A 19,592-nucleotide genomic window follows, 5' to 3' on the forward strand; every position below is an offset into this window, starting at 1 on the left:
CTCCTCAGTCCTGACCCCCCTCCCTGCCCCAGCAAGGCCAGCGTCCCCCAATCAGTGTCCCCCTCCATCAACAACGGGAGGGGTGGAGGGTGTGGGGCGGAAGTGGAGGTGATCCCACTGGAGACTTGGGCTGAACTGAGCCGAGCCGGGGAGGAGAGCGGAGCCCTGGCCAGCAGGCTGCTCCGGGTGTGCGGGCTTCCCGGGCGTGCCGAGGGCTGGCTGGGGGCGGGCAGACACACCTGGGTCCGTCCATCTGTGTCCTCCATCTACATGGGGCTGCCACACCTGCGAAGAGGCTGGTGGCCAGGAGGGGGCTGGCGTTCGGGAGCAGTGAGACGTGAATGTGTGGCGCAAGCCACCCGAAGCCTCCGAAAGCAGAGCGGGCTCCCCGAGTCGAGGTATCAGATCAGAGCAGACAGAGTCCAGCGGGGAGGAGGAGGCGGGCTCAGAGCTGCCTGCACAGCGCTGTCGGGATCTGCCCCCCGGACGCTTGCAGGGACTGTGGTCTGGGGTGCTTCATCCCAGGGATGCGCTGACAGCACAAAGACCCCCTTCACCCCAGCCTCGTCAGGCCTTAGAGGTTGTCCAGTCACGCAGGAGCAAGCGGCGAGCTGGGGCACCTCCCGGCCTTGCTCATTAGATATGGGAGGAGGTAAGTTTGCCAGGAGGAGTGAATGTTGAGAAACGGGCACGGGGCCACGGACAAGCCTCTGGGGACCATTTTGGGGGGCATGGGCCCCGGCAGGGAGGAGGCTCAGGATCAGGTCAGAAGGAGGGAAGTTACTGATGTCGCACCCCTACCCCCACGCCCAACCCACAAAGGGGGCCGGGGCGTTCACAGCAAGAGGGTATCTGGGCTGAGAGCCTTTATCTGGGGCTTGTCTGTCTGTCTCCAGGGTCCTAGGGCCTCAGAGGCCCAGATCGTATCTGCTTTGCGTTTTGGGGTGTTTCTCTGGTCTGTTGATGGGAAAGTCGGGCGTCAGCAGGCAGCTGGGTGGGGAGGCAGCGGGATTAGGCTCGGGAGAGTCTGGGGCAGCAGCGTGGGGCGCTCCAGGGAGAGATGTGCCAGCCAGACATCCCCCGACCCCCAGCCAGTGGTCAAGGCTCAGCTGGACCTGGGCTGTCCTCAAGGCTGGGTGGCTGGAAGGTCGGCACTGTGAACATCAGAGTCAACAATCTATGCAGGGGAAGGAGGGAAGTGAGAGCCAGGCCAGGGTGGGCTCCCGGGGGAATGAGCATTAGAGGGAGACAGGCAAGGATGGAGGAGAGGATGCCCCGGGGCCTGGAGGCTGATCACTGAGAGCCTTGGAGGATTGTCCCACCAGGGCAGCTGCAGGGAGGGAGGAATCAAATTTCTGGCTGCTTCTGTGCCCTGAGTGGCTTCCCCAGGATGTTTGGGGAAGTCGTTGGGGGGCCCTGGGTTGGCAGAGCAGCCCGAGGGAGGGCAAGAGCTGAGGCTGGAATCCAGGGTAGGAGGGGGACAGCAGGAGGGCCGATCCCACAGAGGATGACAGGGTGAATGAGGCCTCGTGTGGGGTCAGCTTCAGGCCTTGCAGACAGAAACACAGAGGGGCTAAGGCTGTGCTTCTGCGCTGCTGACACCTGGGCCCAGATCCTTCTCTGGGGTGGGGGCCGTCCCGTGCACTGTGGGGTGTTAAGCAGCATCCCTGGCCTCCACCCACCAGATGCCAGTAGCACCCCCTCTCTCAGTCAGGACAATTATAAATGTCCCCGGACTTCACCAAGTGTCCCCTGAGGGGCAGAATCACCCCAGTTGAAAAGAATTTTTAGGCCGACTGCAGGCGAAGAATGATTTCAGTGTTACAGATGTCCTGTACCCAAATAGGTTCAAATTTGGGGGTTAAAATCGTGCTGTTGTACTTACACATCAACCAGCTGTGCTCAGTTCTGTCTCACCAGCTTAACAAGGGGTGGCTGGCGGGTGGGGATGCAGTTTCTGGCTGGCGATCTGCTTCGTTTCCGGGAACGGGTGGCTGGTGCTTTTTCCTGCCCTGTGGCCAGCCACGGCCAGGAGAACGGCCACTGCCCACCCACCACCAGAAACCTCACGTCTTTCTCACCAAAAACAAAGCATGTTCGGATGCAAGGGTCAGGTTTTCCATCCAAGTTTGGTCTTCCAAGCGCACTTGGGGCGAAGTCTTCAAGTGTTATTCGAAAAGCTGCTCATCAATACAAAAAAAAAAAAAAAATGCAGTCACTCACGTGGTGACCCCCAGAGCTGAGAAGTCACACACTCCCTGTGGGTTTTCTTGCAGGCGAACGTCATGAAAGGCGAACGTCATGTGGATTTTGGGTGCAGTTCGTGCTGGTTCCTATGCACTGCAATTTTGTCATCCCCTCCACCCCTGTCCTCCTGCAGGGTGACTTTCTGAACCTCACGCCAGGTGCTGACTATGGTTCAGCTCTTCTTTAAGTGTCTCCCCAACAGGAAACAAACCAGGGCTGCCATGGTGGTTTTTGCTGCCGGGGAGCATGTGTGGTTATCCGCCGCACTTTTGTAAAACTGTGCCATTATTTTGTTATAGCTTTTGGTTGCACCTTGGTGCTTTGCTTTGCTTTGTTCAGATAACGGTTCATATTTTTAGTATCTTTTCTCCTATTTGAAGTATAATTTCTTTTTGCGTGTACCAGGGATTGGCCCACTACAGCCCACAGGTTAAATCTGCTTGTTTCTACACATAAGGTTTTATTAGTACTCAGCCACGCCTGCTCATTTACATATTGTCTGTGGTGGCTCTCAAGGCAGAGTGGGGCAGTTGTGACAGAGACACTGTATGGTCCCCAGAGCCAAAAATATTGAACCCCTGGCACATTACAGGGAAGGTTTGCCGACCCCTTGTACTTTGTGCACATGGAACATGCTAGAACATTCCAGTTACTTTCTCTGTGCACACTTCTGTCTTCTGCTCTGCTCTCCCTTCCCAAACATAAGGAAACCAGGTTCCCACCCTCGTTGCAGATGACTCCTGTCACCAGCTCAAATTTTCTGCGTTGGTCTGTGCCACATGTGTATTCATATATTCATAAATATACATCTATCTACAGGAGAGTCTGAAAGCGGTCTTGAGGGGTCAGAAAAGAAGGACTTGGATGTAGATGTCCCAGAAGTTCATCTCATAAGTTCACCTTTCAGCTCTCCCTCACCTGCTCGAGCGCTCTGTGTTCCACAGGCAGCTGGGAGCGCTTGTGCAGCCAGGGTGTTTGAGCTCTGGCTGGGGGTAGTGGGAGCTGTGTGTGGGCCCCTCCCGATCTCGCATATCCAGGAGGGGCCCTCGGAGGGTTTCCAGCCGCACCCTGGGCCCTAAGACCACCTGCATCCTGCCTGCAGGGCAACACGGTCTGCCGGGGCACAGCAGGACGAGGACACCAAGCAAGACCCCAATGCCTCCCGGACCCACCCTCCCCCCCGGCAACCCCTGGACCCTCCCTCCACAAGCTGCCAGGAGAGGCAGCATGAACTCACTGGGGCTGATGGGGCCAGGCCAGAGGTGCACATTCAGGGCCGCTGCACCCCTGGAGGAAGCCACCATCTGGGGTGCCAGATGTGTGCCCAGGAGGATGCGCTGGAGCTCATGGCAGAGGGATAATTCAGCCAGAGAGATGAGCATTAGGACAAGCTTCTCGTAGCCTGGAGTTGGGGTGGCTATGTTGCCAGCCCTGGTGCTTAGTACGTATTAGCAGGCATGGGTGTTCCCAGCTCACCACAAGGATGTTACAAGATGTGGAAAATGGTGGGAGCCGCTACAAGGAGCCACGTGTATCGGAAGAAGGGAATGGGGGCAGAGTGACAGACAGCCCAGAGACTGCCCAGCTGAGAAGTAGGGCCACACCAGAGCAGGATGGGGGTACAAAAGGGTAAGAGGTTGTCTTTGGGGGTGTGGAGAGGATCGGGGTGCCCTACAGCCATGAGTGCCTAGGCCTTTGATCAAGGGGACCCTGGAAGCGTTAGGGAGGGGACGGCCACCTGGAAGCCGTGGCCCACCGGCATTCTCTGCCCCTCCCGTGCCCTGCAGACCCGCGAGACTGCCTTTCTGGCCTGCTGCCTAAAAGGGCAGAGCCCTAACGCATTGCAGTAATCTAAGGCTATTTTAGACCAAAGTGGAAGTTATATTTTTGGGAACATTGCATCTAAGAGAAGAGTGGAATTGCGGGTGTATTTTAAGCAACCAGAAAGGCTTCCTTGGAATTTGCAAAAAGAGTTGATTAAAAGGCAAAGCATAGCTCCGGGCCCAGGACACCCCTGCCATGGCCACCGCCCTTTCAGAATATTCTGGGCACTTTGCTGCACCAGGGCTGGGTGGTGGGTGGGGATGTCCGTCCATCATCTATGAGGTACATCTGCCTCGCTGTTTGGGGCAGGGATGCAGCCGGGCGTCGAATGACCACAGGGCCTGGCAGCCTGTTTGTTTCCTAGCGATTATCTAGGATGGAGTGGCTTCAGGGCCCTGTCCCCAGCATCACTGGGGAGTTTCCCTCTGGAAGTTTCCTTCTGTGTCATTCAGCCGCTGCTGGCCGCAGCCAGTTCCCGAGGCCAGGCCCAGCAAGACCTCAGTTACCTGAGGCCCAGAAGTGATCTGTCTTTTGGAAAGGCCGAGGGGTCAAGCCCAAGGCTCTCGGTCAACCGCCCAGCCACTGACCAGCCCTGCGACCCCAGCTCATGGCTGTAGACCGGCTCCTCCTGGGTGGAGGGGAAAATGGCCACCTGCTGGCAGTGGTCAGGCGCCCGGACCCAAAGCCTTCCATGATGTGAGCTATCAGGACACGCTAGATGGTATCCTCACCCCTCTAATAGAGAGTAAGTCACAGCAACCTGTGAGTATTTACACACTTCCACTTAGCCCTTCCTGAGGGGCCAGGGATCTCCAGGGCAGCCAATTAAAAAAAAAATTTTTTTTTAATTGAAGTGTAGTTGATTTACAATGCTGTGCCAATCTCTGCTGTACAGCAGCAAAGTGACTCAGTTATACACATACAGACGTTCTTTTTTTTCATATTCTTTTCCATTATGGTTTATCACAGGATATTGAATATAGTTCCCTGTGCTCTACAGCAGGACGTTGTTGTTTATTCATCCTGTATATAATAGTTTACATCTGCTAATCCCAAACTCCCAGCCTTTCCCTCCCCCACCCCCCTCCCCCTTGGCAACCACAAGTCTGTTCTTTATGTCTGTGAGTCTGTTTCTGTTTTGTAGACAGGTTCATTTGTGCTATATTTTAGATTCCACATATAAGTGATATCATATGGTATTTCTCTTTCTGTTTCTGACTTACTTCACTTTGTATGATAATCTCTAGTTGCATCCATGTTGCTGCAAATGGCATTATTTTTTCCTCTTTATGGCTGAGTAGTATTCCATTGTGTATATGTACCACATCTTCTTTATCCATTCATCTGTCAATGGACATTTAGGTTGTTTCCAGGTTTTGGCTATTGTGAATAGTGCTGCTATGGACGTAGGTGTGCGTGTGTCTTTTTGAATTACGCTCGGTTCTTAGCCAGTGGTGATTCTGCCATCAGGGGACATTTGGAAACGTCTGGAGATGTTTTTTTGGTTGGCCAAGGATGCTGCTCAACATCCTACGGTGCACAGAACAGCCCCTCTGCAAAGGATAGTACGTCCCCAAATGCCAGTAGTGCTAAGGCCAAGAAACCCGCTCTAGTTTAGGGGCCTTTAGGATGTACAGTTGAAAATCAGGCCTGGGGCTCTGGACAGAGTCTGCAGGGAGCTGTGTGGATCCAGGTGTCACTGCAGGGACAGAGCTGCTTATTGGAGGTGTGAATATTGGTGAGATTGTGGGGAGGGGGAGAAAGAAGATTACAAGGACCTGCAGCCCCAGAGGGAACTTCTCCAGTTCTGCCAAAGTGCCTGGACCAGTTCTTTCCCCTCAGCATGTGACTGTGTCCCTCGCCTTGGAATTTACCGCCTCCAGGTCCTCTGGGCCAAGAGCCACCTCTGCCAGGAAGCCCGACTCAGCAGTACATGTGCTGTGTGACCTACAGCAAGTTGACCTCTCTGCTCTGCCTGCTGATCTCTCCTGCCCCAGGGCCTTTACACATGCTGCACCTGCCTGTGTCATCATCTAAAGGCCACCCCAAAGCCTCCTGGGAGAGGCAGAGGAGAGCTCCAGAAGGTCACGAGGCCAGCAGAGTCCTAGCACAGAACCAGCACAGTGTGGCTCCCTGCCCCACACCCTGAGGCTCTGAGGGGCTCTTTGGTGTTCAAGGCCCATTTGTTTCCTGCAGGAGCTAGTCTAGCTTAGCAGCCCCAGATTTCAGCTATGACAGAGCAGGGAGTGAGTGCGCCCTGGGATGAGGTCCTGGCAATGCTGAGGTTGGGGGGGACACCTCATGGGGATCCAGCCCTCCTGTGCATGGGCAGCCTTCTGCACCCGTTCCAGAGCTGCCCCATAAAGAAGGGAGATGCCAAGGAGAGGCCCCCCCACAAGAGAAGCGAAGGCTGGGGCAGGCCTGTGATGGAAGGTCGGAGGGAAGATCGCATCCACCTGAAAGAGGTGACTGGAAGCATTTTACGCCAGAGCGTTGGGGACATCAAAGGGCCTTTGGACCCAGTGACCCTCCTGGACTCAGGTCAGCAACAGCCGTGACTTCCCCAGACCCAAGGAAGATGGAGTAACCCACCAAGGCAGGCCTGGCCATTTCCCCTACTGCCCCTTTTCAAAGAGTGGATACAATGGAGATCACTCAGCCATAAAGAGGAATGAAACACTGACACACCCTACAACGTGGATGAACCTCGAAAATGTTACACGGAGTGAAAGAAGCCAGACACAGAAGCCCACATATTTATGACCCCATCTACATGAAGTGTCCGGAACAGGCAAATCCAAGGAGACAGAAAGCAGATTAGTGGTTGCCAGGGGCTGGAGGAGGGGGGATGGGGAGTGGCTGCCCTGGGGGACAGCGTTTCCATTGGGGTGAAATGTTCTGGAACTTGATAGAGGTGACAGTTGCACGACATAGCGAACGTGTCAGATGCCGCCGAATCGTACGTTAACATGGTGAATTTTACGTTATATGAATTTTAGCACAATTAAAACAGAAATGCAGAGCGGGCTGTACACATCTGGAACGCTCCCCGTCACGTGCCACGACATCCACCCCTCGGATTCCTTCCCATCTATCTTGCAATGGGCAGACAGGAGCCCAGCCATGCTAGAGCCGGTCCTATCAGCTCTGGCCTCTGGGGTGGCCCCAGGGGTACCTGAGCTCCATCTCCCAGGGCCTCACCCCAGCCCCTGATCCAGCAGCAAGATGTGGGACTGGCTTGAAGTCAGACCTGAGCCCCGTCCCTACGGAACAGGCCCCCTTAGGTGGAATTTCTCAAGCAAGTGTGGGAAGTGCCTCCAGAATGTTCCATCCGGCCACTTGTCTTGAACATCACCAGTTCCACCCATGAATGTTGAAGTGGAACATTCATTATGCTAATTGGCAAAACCCTCCCCCAAGGTTCAGTGACAATAAAATTGGCCAGAGCGGGTTTGCGGTGGCTGCTCCCGTGGAGTGTATCCTGGATCAAACAGTTTAAGCTTAAGCCCTGACATAGTAGTTTATACCAGGGATCTGCAAACTGTTTCTGTAAAAGGCCACATTAATGAGCATTTCCAGATTTTAGTGCCACGCAGTCTCTGTCACTACTTCGCTCGCAGCTACTCACTCTGCATCGTAGAGCAAAAGCAATACATAAACGGGTGGGGTCGTTTGCCAGTAAAACTTTATTTGCAAAAACAGGCAGTGGGAGAGAAGCATCAAAGATACCCAGATTGAAGGACATTTTACAGTATACTCAACCTGTCCTCCTTAAAACTGTCAAGGTCTCAAAAAACGAGTCCGAGAAACCTGGCGTGGAGCCAGGTTTGTCAAGGAGATGTGAGGACTGAATGTAACGTGGGATCCTGGGACAGAAAAGGGACATTAGGCGGGGAAATGAGGACATCCGAATGAAATGCTAACTTAGTTTAATAATAATATATCAGTCAATATTGGTTCATTTGTTCGTTGTGACAAATGTGCCACCATAATATTAACAGTAGGGGAAACTGAGTGTGGGGTACTTGGGAGTTCTCTGTAATATTCTTAGAAGTTTCCTGTAAATCTAAAACTGTGCTAAAATTAAAAAGTTATTAAAGAAAAGAAAGGTATCAAGCCAGATTTGGCCTGTGGGGAATAGTCTGTGGACCCCCCTGCCAACACAGACACACACACTTAGACAAAATCCCACCACATCCATGAGATGCAAATCTCAGGTAAGGTCCTGGCAAACTGAACTCTGACCCCACACACCTCTGCCGTCTCCTACTTTTCCATTTCGGTCGTCTGAGCCATCACCACTGGTCTTTGATGCTTTCCTCTATCGCCTGCATACTCGCTATCACCATATCCTGTTGTCTCTTCCTCTGAAATATTTCCTGCCACTGCCCGGGCTCCAGCTGGTGGCCCCGCTGGTGTGTACAGGGACAGTGTCCAGCAGCCGGGGTGGTGTCCACGGTACTGGCTTCCCAGCCGGGCCTGCATCAGAACAAAGCACAACCTCTTGTCGGGACTGGGGCCAAGCCATTGAGCCCAGTTTCCCAGATAATCCCTTGGTTCTTGGGGCTATGAGGAATCACAGCTGAGAGGTGGCTCTGGACAATGATTTTTCTTCCTGCGCCTGTTCCTTCATCATCACGGGGGCCTGATTTCTTCTCCCTCTCCCCTCCACCTTACAGTGCCTGGCTGGACAAGGCTACCAAGTGGCAGTCAGGATGTGAATTGGACCCATCTGGGGTTGGGGTACTGGTGGGGAGTGGCTGAACTCGATGAAATCCTGGAATATGAAAGTTTCCTGTCTCTTGGGGCTAAGCATGAGGAAAGCTGTCTAATTAAACTAAGTATACTGAGCACGAAGCTCTTTGCTTTGTCCCACTCTTGACTATCAAGACCCCTACTCCAGGTGCTCAAGAAGAAGGGAGGGGTGTAAGTAGACATCCTCTTGCTTTATTTCTCCCTAGAGATACTTCATTCTCATAATAAACCCTAGGGCAGTAGTTCTCACCCTTCCAGGAATCAGAATAGCCTCAGGCTCTGGTTTAGGAATTTTGACTCCTTAGCCTTTCCAGAAATTCTGCAAGTCTGGGTTGAGGCCCAAGTCTGTATCTTTTTTTTTTTTTTTTTTTAATTTTGTGGTACGCGGGGCTCTCACTGTTGTGGCCTCTCCCGTTGCGGAGCACAGGCTCAGCGACCATGGCTCACAGGCCCAGCCGCTCCGCAGCACGTGGGATCTTCCCGGACCGGGGCACGAACCCGCGCCCCCTGCATCAGCAGGCGGACTCCCAACCACTGCGCCACCAGGGAAGCCCCCCAGTCTCATACTTGGATTCTCAACCTTTTCTCTCTCTCACCGTAACCTACCAGAGCAGCAAGGTAGTGGTGACTCATGGTGGGGGGCGGGGGAATCTTGACAATTCTGACTCTCCTTCCCCACTGTTGTAAGCAGGGAAGCCCCAGGATGACAGGTTTGCTCACCCCAGGTATGGAGGGTGGGCCCAAGGGGAACCTGGGGCCCCAAGGGGTATCCCTCTCCCCAAGAGTTTGGAGAGAGGCTACAGCACCTGTAGGGAGGGTGGAGGGAGCTCTGGAGACCACAGACTGTCCCTCCAGCCCACCCCTGGAAGCTCCACTTTCCTCACATATGCCAATGCTTAGTTTTGCTGCATGGAAAGTATCAGAAGTCCTTGCTGTTCTCATCATCAGCACCATACAGTTTGGGATTTGTGTAGGGAAACAAACATCATCCTAAAGTGAAACCTACCACAATGAGCCGCCACTTATGGAACAAGCCCTCCACTCACACTCCCCACTTGGCTCAGCCTAAGTATGGCTCCTTCCAGTCCGCCGGGCCTAGTGGGTCCTCTCTCCCAGATGCATCCCACCACACAAATGCAAACCAAATCAGTTGCAAAGTGAGGTTGAAAAATCTTGCAAAAGGTGCATGATTTCAGGAAGTCATCAAAAGTAACCTGGAGAATTGCTCTGACTTATAGTTACTCAGCCACACACAAGCAGCAGATGGGGAAGAGAGCTAGTGATGGAAGCCTGAATTTCAGAAGGGAACGAGTCCATCGTGTTGCTAAATCTAAACAGGTTCATTCTGCCTAAACAGAGAGAATTTTCAGCTTGGCTCACAAAGCAAAGTTCACCTCTATGCTTTATGAACAAGACACAACTAAACCAAAGTAGTTCAGGAAGCTAAAAGTAAAGGGACAGGCACAGATGTATCAGGCAGATAGAAACAGGATAGAACACAGCTGCAATTGTGACGTGTAAAAAGTAGAGCTCAGGCCTCTGAACATCGCATGATGAAGAAGATTCATCATAATGCCAAAATCCTCAATTTACTCTCAAGGTATAATAGTTGTCAACATCTATGCATCATACAACACAGCAGCTGCTTTTACAAAGCAGAAATTATAAAAGATACTGGGAGAAATAGTTACAAACACATAACATAAGGCTCGTTGAGTGGACAGCAAATAAGCAGGGATGTAAGATGCCCAAACCACACATTTAGGCAGATCTTGTGGCCGTGTTGCAAACCCTTCACTCCAGTATGAGAATAAGTCTTAAGTATTCATGGAATGTTCACAAAACTCATCCCTATATCAGGTCACAGAGAAAGCATCTAGAATTTCCAAAATGGGAAATATTACAGTCAGTGCTCTTAACAATGCAATAAAACTAGAAATGAGGGCTTCCCTGGTGGTGCAGTGGTTGAGAGTCCGCCTGCCGATGCAGGGGACACGGGTTTGTGCCCCGGTCCGGGAAGATCCCACATGCCACGGAGCGGCTGGGCCGTGAGCCATGGCCGCTGAGCCTGCGCATCCGGAGCCTGTACTCCGCAACGGGAGAGGCCCCAACAGTGAGAGGCCGGCGTACCGTAAAAAAAAAAACAAACTAGAAATTAATTTTTTTAAAGCCCTTCCATATGGAAAAAAAAATGTTTTTAAGAAAAACTAGCCTTCTGTTAAGTCTTGGATGAAGGGGAAGTTAAAAACCAAAATTGTGGATTTTCTGAAAATCAGTGACCAAAACTGTGTATTATCAGAATCCATGAGATGTGTTTAAAACAGTAATGAGAGGACAATTTGTAGCCGTAAACACTTTATATCCATAAATATGAACAAATGAAAGTAAGCAAATTAATTTCCCAACTCTAAAACCTGAGAAAAAGAACCAAGTAAACCCCAAAGAGAATGACTTGGGTATCAAATGGATAAGATGAGCCCTCAGGGATCTTGATGAATCCCTCAAATATTTTTGGTACAGTAAGAACCAAGCAAGACCCTCCCCCATCAAAGCTTAATTTGTTCTTTATTCTTTCTGTGATCTACACGTGGTTTCATTTATAACCTAAACCAAAATTCAGTGAAGTATGAGATACAATAACTTGTTTCATACTTGATTTCTTTTTTCTTTTTTTTCTAAGATTCGATCACCCCACCTCCCCGCCACTCACTCCACGGCACAGTTTACCATGAAACTTCAGCCCCTGGTAGGAATCTGTCCATTTCAAAGGGCCTTGTTCTGGCCCCAGGAGCCCTTGTTTTCAGCGTTTCTGTCCATCTGTGGCCGACAGTCAGCGCCCTTCCAGATAAGAGTAACAGAGCCTGTTACAAACTGGGGGCACGGAGATGGGGTGAGTCTTATGTCCTGTCAGCACTCAGCTCTCTACGTGCCTCTATCCGCCCGTCTGTCTGTCCATCCAACCTGCCAGGTGTCCCAAGCCCCGTGGGCAACAGGAAGAGAACAGAACCCGGGCTAAGGCTGGATGTCAGCCAGGCCCTGGAAAGTTTCCACTTCCTCATCTGTGATTTGGGGAGCCATGAGGTTGGGGGTGATTCCTCCACTTCCTGCCTGGCATCCACAGGCCCACTGAGCCTGCAGCTATCACCTACGTGGGCTGGCAGGGGGTCGGGGGTCCCATCTTCCTCCCCACAACCACCGCCTCTCACCACCATCATCGCCATCCCCTTCCCACCGTCATCCTTGTCCTCACCCTCCCTGGATCCATCTCCCTCCATCTGTTCTCTGCACAGCAGCTCTGTGGAAATCACATCAGCCATGCTTCTCCCATCCCCACCTCCCACCCCCTCCACTCCCAGCTCCCAGGGAGCTCTTCTGTCTCTCCACACAGCCCCTCTGAGCCTGTGACTCCACTGGCCCATTCTGCGTTCCATGCTTCCTGGTCCTGCTTCTCTGTGTCCCTACTGTGCTTTGGGGGTAGACCAGTCAGCCCAGGCAACACTCACACCCTGTCATGCTCACCTTGCATGTCCGAGTGTTGGAGTCTTCTCCCGGCCCCAGCACTGCCCTGGCCCCCTTTGGGAGAAGGGGACGTTTAACCGAGAGCCTCTAGAACTGTCGCTGGCACACCTACCCTGTAAAGGGCCCAAGGGTCAGTATTGTCAGCTCTTCTGGACCAGTCTTCACCACCACAACTCAACCCTGCCATAGTCCAAAAGCAGACACAGACCATCCATAAACAGACATGGCTGTGCACCAACAGAACTTTATTCATGGTGGCTGCAAGTTGAATTTCATATCACTTTCATGTGTTGTGACATATTCTTTTGATTTTTTTTTCAAGCGTATAAAAATGTGACAACCATTCTTAGCTCACAGACCACACAGAAACAGGTGGCTGGCCGTAATTTGCTGACCCCGGTAGAGGTCAATGTCTAAGCCTGCCACCCACCCCGCATTTCCCCCATCCTGGGCATCATGTAGGTGTCCTCCCCATGGCCACGTCCATTCATGTACGGGTTGTCTGTGGCTGCTTCGCGCAGTTGAGTTGTTGCAGCAGAGCCCCAAATATTTATTAGCTGGCCCTTCATGGAACAAGTTGGCCCGCCCCTGGTTCACACAGATGGTCCCGTTTCGTCCTCAAACAGCCTGAGAAGATGGGTTTACCCCTTCATTTTACAGGAGAGGAACTTGAAACTCAAGAGCAGTGAACTAATTTGTCCGAATCCCCTGCCAACGCAGAGCTGTTCTCCTGGGCTTCTCACCAGAAGTAGCCCTCCACCCCGCACACACCTGGGGGTCATTTTCCTGGCATTTCCACACAGGAAAGCCCCAGCCTGACTGGATGCCCCGGGGATGTTTGCTCAGCAGACACAGCAGAGCAGATCTCCAGGGTGCCTCGGTCCACGGGCCATGGGACGCCTCCCAGCTCTCCTCCTGCAGGTCCGACAGTCACCTGTGTCCCCAAATGGACACGATCTGGGCATGGGCTGAGCGCTGTTTCACGTAGAAAGGTACGCCTGGAACTTGGAGAGCACTTGGGAAAATAAAATAACCCGAGTTCCAGCGGTGGGGCTGCCGTGCCAGGGCTGGTTCCCAGTCACCCTCAGGTGTTGCCTTTCTGCACCCACACCCAGGGCTGGAACAAGAGGGCTCCTGCAGGCCAATGAGCGGGAGACAGTCTCCCTTTCAGCCCCATTTTTAGGCTTCACAGTGGCCTAATATTTGCTAGTGTTCTCTTACCATTCGCAGCCTTTCCTGGCAACAGTGGTCACTCCTCTCTGGCCTTGCCTGGACACAAGAGATTCGGAAGTCCTGTATGGCATGGCTTGTGGTCCCGGGGTGGGGAACAGAGGCTCTGCCCAGATGTGGCATCGCAGGGGGAGGGGCAGTGTCAAGGTCATGAGAGGCAGTGGGCAGCCTCCAGGGTGTCGGGAGGTGGTGACATCTGAGCCATGGCCAAGGTGGACGTGGAGGGGGCGTCCCTGTCGGAGCACCACCAGGGAGGGGGCTCTCTGAGGCTAGAACGGTGCCAGACACAACGGCAGCCAACCAATACATTGTTGTCAAGTGAATGAATGAAACCACATGTACAAAAGCACCACACACTTGGGAAGGGAGGTCCCTGCAGCTAGATCAGGAAAACAGAAGGCCAACCCCACAACCAAGACGAAACCACCGCAGCAAGTGAGGACAGCTGCGGGTGTATCTGAGGGCAAAGGAGTTATCCCAGTTCAGGCCACCTCCGCCTGGCTGGAAGGACCACCACCCTGCAAGGTGAGGCTGAGGGACTTCTCTCCAGGGAAACCCCTACTCTGGGGTCAACTGTCAACACAGGAGATAGCAAGCACGTTTGCCTTGGTGAGCTCATTCAATGGGGCTTTTCAGTTTTGAAACCTGAAAGCAAAACACCGTTTGCCTAATGCAGTCCGTCTCAAGGCTTGTCTGGTTTTCATGTGGGATGCACAAGAGACCAGGTGTGAACTCAAGGCTCGGGAATCCGCCTGCTGGGCTGCCGGGGCAGGCAGACACCCCGAAAAGTCTCAGGCCTGCTCACCTGGCTCCCAGCTCTGAGAACCAGCCTGGACCAGGGACTGAGCGGCTACAGGCATGGTGTGGGTTGGGAGTCGGGGCAGACTTCGGGGAGGTCCGTTGACCTCTGTCCCTCAGTTTCCTCATCGGAAATGGGGAAGGCAGGTCTGTCCCTTAGAGGAATTCGAGCAAAGAAAAGAGTCACAAGCCCGCAGCACTCCTGGCGTGGGGCTGGTATACACCACAGGTCATTCTTTGATGTTATATCACCGTTCTTCCTAAAATATTTATTGCGCATTCCAACAGAGAGAAGAGCCATCCTGTTTAGATAGAAAATGCACTGTCTAGAAATTTCTGGCTATGTAGGCTGCTCAACCCTGGATGTCTTTTTTTTTTGCTCTGTTGGTTCTTAGTTGTGGTGCACAGGCTCTTCGCTTCATTGAGGTGCATGGGCTTCTCTCTAGTTCTGGCACGCAGGCTTAGTTGCCCCACGGCACATGGGATCTTAGTTCCCTGACCAGGGATTGAACCGGTGTCGCCTGCATTGGAAGACGGATTCTTAACCACTGGACCACCAGGGAAGTCCCCAACCCTGGATGTCTTTGATTTAAAAAAGCTTTTTCAGTCTCCCCAAAGAAGAACCTCAAAGACAGAGGCAGTTAGAAGACAGCCAGACATCCCCTGGCTCTTGGCATCCGGGGGTGAGGGGCACCTGGAGGGGGCACACGATCTGAGGAAGTCGGGGTATGGCTGCTTCGTTCATTTTACCTAGAAACCGTGCTTGGGGGTGGGGTTGAATTAATGGGTCATCTCTTTATGGTTTTTTCCTTTCGTTAGGTAAACTTTTAGCATGGTTCTATCTTTTCTTCCAAGTGTACAGCTTATATTAGAAACATGTCTTTTATATTATAAAAGGGAAAAAAAGCATTTCAAAGAAAGTAGAGGCCTTTCTCGAATAGCGTTTTGCCAGAGCCGTGGATCGTCTGACGTGATGGGAAGACAGCATGAGCATGTGGCCACGCCTGCCCCAGTGCCAGATCATATCACATCACTGCTGGCCCGCAGGTCCTGCTTCATCTCTTCCGTCCATCCCCAACCCCACATGATCCACCGGGCACACCAGCCACCCTTGTGGCTGGAGGCAGTGCACGGCCCCGGGAACAGCTACACAATAGCTCCCCTGGCTTCGGGTGCCAGGCCAGCATTTCCTCCTCCTCTAAGGGACGTATAATAGCACCAACCGGATATTTTTAGATCAGCTTTGAAAAGTCGCAGTGTGTTGAGACCGCATACCAGACGCATGAGGTCACTAGGCCCCGTGCTGGTAATCGCAGAACCAGAGAGATGGTGGGCCCTCACATCCCGAGGACATTCCCTCTTATCCCCAGGACGCCAGGCCTGGTTGTTTCCTTAGAAATCGCCACAGAGACTTGTCCCGAGTTCAGAAGGGACCACTGTGGCTCTTCTGGATGCAAATGTGCATTTCTGGGCTGTCTCTGCGGAGGCCCTGAACACAGGCACTGCAGGGACTTAGGACTTGCCCCTGGAGGGAGCCCACTCGGTGTCGGGCACCCCTCTGCCATCTGTTTGAAGTTAGGACAGGCAGGACTTGGCATGCTCGCTCGTGGGAGCTCATTTTACCACAAAGCAGGTCTGTCCTCAGCTCAGACACCACCCTGCAGGGTCTGGAAGGAAAGGAGGAGACAGATCTGCTGTCTGCTTTTCTCAGAGCTGTGGCTTTACCCGATGGGCTTTACCCCTTAACCCCTTTAAAAGCTGAACTTAGAGGGAACAGGAGGTTAAACCTGGAAAGACAGTTTTCTTCGCCAGGGAGCCCATCAACGCCTGCAGTGCACATGGGGACCCTCATGACAGGAGGGAGCCCCAGACAACCCAACCCTGCAAACCCTTTTTACCTCCATCTGTACACAGCAGCAATTCAGCTCTCTCTGGGGATGTTCTGCGTTGTCCCAGATGCTACCGGCATCTGGTGGGTGGAGACCAGGGATGCTGCTCAACACCCTACAGTGCACAGAACAACGGCCCCACCCCAGAAAAGGATCCCACCCCAAGTGTCAGCAGTGCTGAGGTCAGGAGAACAGGGCAGACCGTGGCCTGGCCCCCAGCAGCTGGCCTATAGCTCGGTCACACACATCGGGATGCTGTGAAGAAGAGGAGGGGGTGTGGTCTCTGTGGCTGCTGTCTGACTCCAGAAAGCGCCTTCTCAAGCTCGGTTCTGCTCCGCCAGGCCAGGTGGAGACCCCCCCTCAAAGGGCTCCCCCAACCCCACCCTGAAGGTACCCCCTTTGCAGTCGGGGCCGGGTTGCCTCTCTGGGGCCGCCTCCTCCTCTGTCACTCCCCTGCTTGGCAACTTGGCGGTTGGTTCAGGTTTTACAGCGAGGCCCATTTCTGGGGTCTGGAGCCCCAGGGGCAGCCGAGCAGGAAGTCACTCATCCTGTGACCTGATCAGCCAAGAGCGTGACAGGCGCGTGGGCCCAACTGGGGGGCCTCAGCCCTGATCGCAAGCTCTGCTGAATGGAACCATTTTCCGAGGAAGTACCCCAGGCCTTCCAGCAGATGCTTTTTTTATGGGGCTTCTGCCTTCAGGTGGTCGCACCAGAAGCTCTGATCAATGAGGGACCTGCATCCATCCCCCCTGCAGAATGAGGGTTTCAAGAAAATCCCGGCTCCTCTCGGTGTCTCCCTGTTCCTGGCTCCCCTGAGAGCCTGGCCACCTCTCTTGTACCCTGCCCTTGTCCCCCACCCCACACACACATATCCCATAGCAGACCTTGGCAGTAGCCTTCCCACCTCTTTCCAGCTGCAGCCTTCCTCCCTCCAACCTCCTCTGCCCGGCTCAGCCTCCTCAAATGGGGACAGTGTGAGCCTGACACCTTTTTCGTTTCTGCCAAGCTTCCCTTTTTGCGTGTGACTTCAGGGTGTCACCCCCCCCCATGCCATCTCTGCCTCTTCCCTTCCTCTGCCTGGCCTCACCACCACCTCTTATACTGGCCTCTCACTCCCCCAAAACAGGGAACCCCACTCCCCAGATACCTTTCCTGCCCTGAGTGCCCCCCAAGGCTCCACTAGACCCTCTCCCTGGCTGTTCTCCCTGTCTGGGTACCATGTGGAAAGGAGGTACCCCAGGAACCTTCGTGGTGGACAGAGGGTGTTCTCTGTTGTAATCTGGATGGTGGTCACATGGGAGACCCCATGGGGACTTCACCAAGCCACAGGCTCTGAGCACTATGCAGTGCTCTGAGCACTATACTTTCCTCTACATACTGGGAATGAAGCCCTGATTCTCACCACAGTGTGGTTGAACCCCGAAAACATCAGGCTGAGGGAAAGAAGCTGGATGCAAAAGGCCACCTAGTGTATGCCCTCACTTATGTGAAATGTCCAGAACAGGCAAATCCAGAGACAGAAAGCACATTCGTGGTTACCAGGGGCTGGGGGAGGGAAGTGGGGGAGTGACTGCTCATGGGGACAGGTCTCCTTTTGGGGTGATGGAAATATTCTGGAACTAGATAGAGGTGATGGTTGCACAACACGGTGAATGTGCTCAATGTCACTGAAGTGTTCACTTTTAAAAACTTAGTTTTATGTTATGCCAGTTTTACCCCAATTTAAAAAAAAAAAAAAAATTTGCAGTGAACCAGCTTGTCATCCCATGGAATTGCAGGACCCCTCCAGCCTGGGACCTGTCCCCACGTCTGCTCCCTCACACTGCAGGTGTCCAGACTGGAGCCCGTATCAACCCGGGGCCTAGCAAACTCCTTCTGGAAGTAAATATTCTGGATAATAAAGATTTTCGACTTTGCAGGCCAGATGGTCTCTGTCACAGCTACCCTGCCATCACAGCACAAAAGCAGTTTTGGACAATCAGTAAATGAACGGTCCTGACTGTGTGCCAACACACTTCATTTATGGATGCTGACATGGGAATAGGATTTTTACATGGCAGGGAATATTACTCATCTTGGGTTTTTTTGGTTTTTTTGGGTTTTCGGGGGGGTTTTTTGGAAACCATTTACAAATGTAAAAAGCACTCTTGGCTGACAGGCAATACAAAAACATGCAGTGGACTGGATTTGGCCCACAGGCCGGAGTTTGCTACATGAACAGTTATTACTGAAAAAGAATTCTGACGATTGGCATTTCTAATGTCCAGGACTTAAAACTTGAACACCTCCCACACCCTCAAACACAGAGATAAAGAGTAAGCCCGTGGGATGCGCTGGGGCTACCTACCTTTCTGTTCTCCAGGTCTCACCTGGAGTCTCTGCGTGACTTCCAGGGAGCCCCCAGGCTCCAGGCTGAGGCCTGTAGAAACTTCATCCTCACCACCTGAAAACCTGCTTTTGTTTTCCTCCCAGGCTTTCGGGAATGCTAAAACGGCTCACAACAACAATTCCAGCCGATTTGGGAAATTCATCCAGGTCAACTACCTGGAGAGCGGCATCGTGAGAGGGTGAGTCTGTAGCCACCCGGGCTGTGCACTCAGCCCTCGGTCTGAGGTCCTGAGCTTCCCTGCGGCGGGGTGCCAGGACTGAGCCAGCAGAGAGCTGGGTGCTGAAATCGTGGGCTGGCAGGCATTTGTGAATCGTACAGGGAAGCAAGTGTGATTTTCAGTCGCTGATGTGAAAGTCTGAGCGGTGGGTCGAGGTGGGAGTGTGGGTGGGGGAGGGGCGGCACCTTCGTAACCAACCCTACCTTCCCCAGGACAGCCCCGTGGGCCCAGGCACCCATGGAGTAAGTATAATGAGCTAGAGGTCCTAGCATGATAGAGTTTGCCAAGAACAGGCAAGGGCACGCCACAGGTGCCCTGGTCTTGATGTTTCTAATTCAGTGGGTCTAAGGATGCCACAGGGAGAGTTGATGTGGACTCTGGCATTTGCCAAATGTGCCCCTTTAGCTAGAAGGAGACGTGATGCTGGGTAGCAAAGTGAGGCAGTTGTCCAGGGAAGCACTCAAAGGAGGTGGGTGGGTGAGAGGGAGGGTATGTAGATTGATGGATGGATTCATGGGTGGGTGGGTGGATGGACGGATGGGTGGAAAAATGGATAGATTGATGGATGGATGGGTGGGTAGATTCATGAATGGATGGATGGATGGGTGGATGGATAGATGGATGGATGGGTAGATTCATGGGTGGGTGGACGGATGAATAGATGCATGGATGGATGGATGGACTCATTGGTGGATGGGTAGATTCATGAGAGGATGGTGGGTAG

General features: G+C 53.0%; 1 protein-coding gene across 16 annotated transcripts in view; it reads left to right on the forward strand.

The window, feature by feature from the left end:
- The window catches only part of MYO9B (myosin IXB), an 88,889-nt gene that overhangs the window by 24,117 nt on the left and 45,180 nt on the right, over positions 1-19,592 (forward strand). For all 16 annotated transcript variants that reach the window (XM_081231131.1, XM_081231141.1, XM_081231142.1 and 13 more), the window contains exon 3: positions 18,735-18,829. In XM_081231131.1, coding sequence (XP_081087257.1) covers positions 18,735-18,829 — 95 coding nt within the window. The remainder of the gene's footprint in view (positions 1-18,734; positions 18,830-19,592) is intronic.

The sequence above is a fragment of the Mesoplodon bidens genome (genome assembly GCF_964165515.1).
Source record: "Mesoplodon bidens genome assembly, chromosome: 4".
Classification (NCBI taxonomy): Eukaryota; Metazoa; Chordata; class Mammalia; order Artiodactyla; family Ziphiidae; genus Mesoplodon; species Mesoplodon bidens.